This window comes from Penaeus vannamei, chromosome 20 (assembly GCF_042767895.1).
Source record: "Penaeus vannamei isolate JL-2024 chromosome 20, ASM4276789v1, whole genome shotgun sequence".
Classification (NCBI taxonomy): Eukaryota; Metazoa; Arthropoda; class Malacostraca; order Decapoda; family Penaeidae; genus Penaeus; species Penaeus vannamei.
The window spans coordinates 21241581-21247330 of record NC_091568.1 but is presented as its reverse complement, the minus strand read 5'-3'; the positions used below and the strand labels follow the sequence as shown (position 1 = coordinate 21247330).

The window sequence follows — 5750 nt, the reverse complement described above, 5'->3', positions numbered from 1 at the left end:
TTCTTGGGTGCGTTGATTACTTTGTTGGTTGGTTGGAGAGCAGAATAACTCAAAGAGCTATGAATCACTTTTACCAGAAGTGTACCTAATCTAAATTTTGATGCCATTAACCCTTTCTCTTTAGAGAAATTGCTTCAGCAGATCCAGGTTCATCTCGAGAGCAGCATTAACGCGCGGGAAGTCATGATGATGTCGCCAAAGGTGCACACTTCCCTTGGTCTTACGCAAAATTCCAAATCGTTCTTTCTCCTGTTCATTCGCTCTCTTTTATATTTTGCCCTCACCCTTCTCTCTCACCCTCCCTCTCCCTTCAGAAGAACAGACCAGCAGGAGGTTCCCGCCCCCCCTCACGGCATAGCTTAGAATTAAGTAATACTTCCTTTCTCTTCCTAAAATCTTGAGATTGCCGTTTTCTCAACATCCAAATGGAACGATGCCTGGCCAGTAACACGCCTTGCCGATATCACTGTGATAACACCGTGTAATTTATTCTTTCATCTGCACAGAGAACCACACCTTAACTGCAGTGCACTCTGCCTCACTTCTTTTTCCACCTTCCATGAGAACAAGAACAAGAATATCGTCTGTGGCAGTCGCTGGAACAGTCCATCATGTACCACGAATGGCTAACTGGTTTTGCTGCACTCGGAACAGTTTCACTGTCCCCGTTGTGCTCTCGTCTCATACTAGATTAATGTAGACATTCGTAAATCAATGAAAAAAAACGAGGATATATGCGAAACATCTTGTATAATTCCTGCCTTATATTTCGATCTCAGTTGCATCAAACTAAAGACACGAAAAAAAAAACGGTAAAAAATTATATTTGGATAATCAACTAGATTTTAGGCTATATATTAGAGGCTTGTATGTCTATCTAAACTGACAATTGTGTATTTATGTAAACACGCTAATCCATATGATAATTAGAAACAAAATACGCACAAGAAAAAGGTTGAATTTAGAATAAAAGCTGGTAATTCCGACCTTGGCCACATAACGTTAAGGATATGATAGATTAATGAATAATAATAAGAAAAAATAATAGGCAATTATTTTTGTGTTATGTAGTGCAGACAATAAGGAGTAAATTATTTAATATGTTCACTAAATGTTATCCTTCCATTCATCTTATTTCATGTAACCGTTCACACCAAGCGAATCGAATCAGTTCAATTCATGGCGATTCAGATTCAATGATCGCTTGGTCCTTTTTTCATCACTTAGAGCCTTTCAGTATGACTTTATGAAGGTGAAAATAAAATAAAAGTGAGGTAAAAGAAATTGTTCGATTGAGTTTTTTTTCACGGAAATGCAATGATAACGGAAGTGCTAATGATAACAGTTATCTTCAAAATCGAATTGCTTTGCACTGCATCTCATTACAAGCGATGGATACAAGAACAATGCTGTTGTCATTAAAGAATGTTGTGTTTTGGCCGCCTTTTCTAGGATTTTTATTTATGAATGAATTCATTTGTTCTGTGAGAACCTTATGTGATGGCAACTGAACCCGAATTAGTTATGCGGCTCCTTTGTTTACCATCGGTGTGTCTTGCTGCTCATTTAGTGCTCAGGGTTTAGCGTTACTTTTTATGTTAATGTGTACCTGGTTCATACATGCATTCGCACGTGCTTACAAATACGTACACAGACACACACAAACTCTCTCTCTCTGTACTGCCTCCAGTAAAACACTAGCAGTCAGTTAAACCTTTATTGTCATGTTCACAAGTTGGTAGGTATGAGCAGTGTATCCAACTTGCAAGATGACAACATACACGTACGCGTGAGCGTGCACGTGATGTGAGGTGAAAAGAGTGTGGCTAGCCCAAATCTTCATAAAACAAGAATAATTAAAAAGTATGCAGCACAAGGCGTCTCACGTGGCTCTCTAGAGGGGCTCCGCGGATTCACAACAATGCGTTTTTGTAGGGCGTTCGTAAAACTCTAACGTCATTGTAGCCAACGTTACAAACTAAATGAAATTAAATAATCATTCTCATGTTAATACATTAAATCAAATAAATTGTTGATCTAAATTCTATAAATATAATATAAGACAAGGAATCCTTGATTCCTTTACACTCCCTGCCTGATATTAACAAATTTGATATCACTACTCTAATACTGATTAAATGACAAATAGGAACTGATGTGTGACTTGTTCAAATAAAAAATAGCGACTTAGCACCAGAAACCAAAAGAATTAACTCTGAAATTGGTCTTGTGTACACAACTGGCTTTCCATCTCTCATAACCTTTAATTCCACTTTCCTTACTTTGCCATCTTCACTTTGGATAGCTCTTACAACAATTCCATATGGCCATTGTGTACGACAAACACTTCTGTCTTTCAATAACACAACATCACCTTCAGTGAGACTAGGTTTTGCACAACACCATTTTCTATGTTCTTGGATTGTGTGCAGATATTCTTTCTTCCAACGATTCCAAAATATTTCTGAGAGGGCAGAAACACGTTTCCATTCTGTTTTCAAAAGGTCTTTTGTATCAATTTCTCCTACTGAATCTTCTACATGGTCTATTCCAACTTTCTGAGTAAGAATGGTGGCAGGTGACAAGATGAAAGGGTTTTCTGGATCGGTTGATACGTTTACTATTGGTCGATTGTTCACTATGGCACATACTTCTGCCATGAAGGTTGATAACACTTCATGCGTCAAAGTTTTATGAGGAGTTTCAGCTAGCATTGACTCTAAGATCTTCCGGCAGATTCGAATGAGGCGTTCCCATACACCTCCCATGTGCGATGAATGGGGAGCGTTGAAGATCCATTTAGTGCCTATTTGGTACAGATGGTTTACTATCTTCTTTTCTTCCACATTTACTGCATCTATCTTGAGGCTATCAGTTGCACCAACAATGTTGGTTCCTCGGTCAGATCTATACAGTTTAACTTTACCTCTGAGAGCTTCAAATCTTTTAAGTGCATTAATAAAAGCTGAAGAGGATATTCCTTCTACCAACTCAATGTGTATTGCTCTTGTTGTAAGACAAGTGAACAAAATAGCCCACCGTTTAGAATTTGCTGATCCACCACGAGTTCTGCGTGTCATTATAGTCCAAGGTCCAAAAGTATCAACTCCAACATTGGTAAAGGGTGGAGTATGTTCTAAGCGATCTGCTGGTAGATCACTCATCAACTGGACATCTTTACCTCGCAACTTTCTACACTGGACACAGGAGTGTAAGATTGATGAGATCAACCGTTTCACGCCTGTAATCCAATATCCACCAGATCTAACAGCTCCTTCTGTAAGATGACGTCCTTGGTGTCGAACACTTTGGTGATAGTGATGTACTATAAGTGTAGAAATATGACTTTTACCAGGCAAAATGATTGGATGTTTCTGGTAACTTCCAAGACTTGATTGTTGCAATCTTCCGCCAACCCTTAACACACCATCTTCATCTAAGTACGGGTTGAGAGCCATAATCGAGCTAGATTTTGAAAGATGCATTTTTGCTTCAAGAAGTCTAATTTCTTTGTAAGTTTCCTTTTGAACTGCTTTGATCACAAATATTTCAGCTTTTCTCAAAGACTCTACACTTCTATCAGCTCTACCTTTAAATGATTTGGCACATGCACATCTCTGCAATAAAGCAACAGTATTTACTAGGCGATACCACTCAGAGAACCTTTCAAATCTGTGACACCCAATTGATAAATTGTCAATCACACAGGTTTTAGCTGCCTTTACCAGAGCATCTGGCCTTACTTTCTTATCATCTTCTGGTTGAACTAGCTGTGGAGTTTCTTGAGCAAGATCATGACACCTACTCAAGAATGTTTCAGGTCCTTTCAGCCATATGTCGTCACACGAGAAATCATTCACCATAGAGCGAGTTGCTCGATCAGCTGGATTCACAGATGTAGGAACATAATTCCATTGTTCTGGCTTAGTTGACATGTGAATACGGTTCACTCTATTCTCAACATACACATAAAATCGTCTTATTTGGTTGTGGATGTAGCCAAGAACTACTTTACTGTCAGTGTAAAATTTCACTATATCAATTTCTTCATCAAGGTTCTCAAGTACTACTTCACTAAGTTCTACTGCAAGTACTGCAGCACACAATTCTAGACGAGGTATAGTATGCCCATGCAAGGGTGCAATTTTAGCTTTCCCCATCACAAATCCAATTTCTGAACTGCCATCTTCGTGTACAGTTTTCAAATATGAGACCGCAGCAATTGACTCTTTGGAAGCATCCGAAAAGACATGCAATTCTTTTTTGACTTCTGTTGACAAGGATGCTGGAACATACATTCTTGGTATTTTCAAACTTTGTAAGGTCTTAATACGGTCTTTCCAAAATTTCCATTCCCTCATCCAGTTTTCTGGTAGAGGTTCATCCCAATCAATAGTCCCAGATAAGAACTTTCGCAGAAGCAACTTGCCTAGAACTGTAAGCGGGGCTGCAAATCCTAGAGGATCATAAATGCTGTTTACTGTTGACAGCACACCTCTACGAGTGAAGGGTTTATCTTCTGCAATCCTATAAGTAAAGACATCTGCTTGAAGATCCCAATATAATCCTAAACTTCTCAGCAATGGAAGATGTTCAGCATCAAAGTCCATGTCCTTCAAATCTTGAGAGATGTCGTCACCTGGTAAGGCTGACATGACTTCTTGGCTGTTTGAAACAAATTTGTGGAGTCTCAAATTTCCATAATCTGCTAGACCCTTCTGAGTTCTTGTCAGTAGGTTAATAGCTTCTTCAGTATTTGATAGAGATATCAGACCATCATCAACATAAAAATGTCGCTGGACAAATTTTGTGACGTCTTCACCATATGTACTTCCTGCGGCTTCAGCAGTCTTCTGTAGTCCATATATTGCTACTGCGGGTGATGGACTATTTCCAAAAACATGTCTGGTCATACGATATTCAATAAGTTCTTTACTTAAATCATTGTCTTTGTGCCACAAAAAACGAAGATAGTTTCTGTGTTCATTATGTACTTCAAATTAATAAAACATCATCTCTATATCTGCTAATACAGCCACTCTGTTCTTTCGAAAACATAGAAGCACACCCAACAGGGAATTATTTAGGTCAGGACCTGTTATCAACACATCATTCAATGATGTACCTCTAAACTTAGCAGCAGAGTCTAAAACACATCTGATACGACTAGGTTTCTTTGGATGATACACTCCAAACACTGGAAGATACCAACATTCTTCATTTTCTTTCAAAGGTGGTGCTATTTCAGCATGACCTCTTTCCAAAAGCCTTTTCATAAAGTCTAGGAAATGTTCTCTTTTAACAGAATTGAACTGAAGACTCTTGGCTAGGCTATTGGCACGTCTCTCAGCCATGGATTTATTGTTCGGTAACCTTTTCTTTAAGGGCTTAAAAGGTAAAGGTGCACTCCAGTTACCTGCTGGTTCTTTGACAAATTCTTTCTCCATTAACTTCAAGAACATTTTGTCTTCTGTGGATTTTCCAGGTTCGGTGAAACACTGTAGAACCAATATCATTTTCTTTCTATGGTGTAAAACCACTGTGACATCCTGTGTCCTCTTGTACACATATACAACTTGGACAAGGTTTCAAGACTGATGGACGACCATCAGGATTTACATATATTTTCCTTACATTCACATTCTTTGTTGCGTGATGCTTCCCCAGGCAGACTTCACCTACAATTACCCAGCCTAACTTCATCTTCTGGGCAAAGGGTGTACCTGGTAGACCTGTTACTTGATATAGTA

At 38.8% G+C, this 5750-nt stretch overlaps 1 protein-coding gene across 1 annotated transcript; it reads right to left on the bottom strand.

Moving 5' to 3' along the window:
• Positions 1-1728: 1728 nt before the first annotated feature.
• LOC138865174 (uncharacterized) lies at positions 1729-5516 on the bottom strand. Its single transcript, XM_070134556.1, has 3 exons — positions 5126-5516; positions 2215-4993; positions 1729-1837 (listed from the first exon to the last, which is right to left on the bottom strand). Exons 1-3 carry the CDS (start codon positions 5514-5516, stop codon positions 1729-1731), a joined length of 3279 nt encoding a protein of 1092 aa, XP_069990657.1.
• Positions 5517-5750: the final 234 nt, after the last annotated feature.

What these genes read in the sequence shown, in the direction of transcription:
- LOC138865174 (XM_070134556.1), bottom strand. Translation starts at nt 5,516, where the DNA reads ATGATATTGGTTCTACAGTGTTTCACCGAACCTGGAAAATCCACAGAA. An exon ending in CTCTGCTGCTAAGTTTAGAG is followed by an intron (nt 4,994 to 5,125) that starts GTACATCATTGA and finishes ATTAATTTGAAG; the next exon opens with TACATAATGAACACAGAAAC. An exon ending in TACACAAGACCAATTTCAGA is followed by an intron (nt 1,838 to 2,214) that starts GTTAATTCTTTT and finishes TGTTTTATGAAG; the next exon opens with ATTTGGGCTAGCCACACTCT.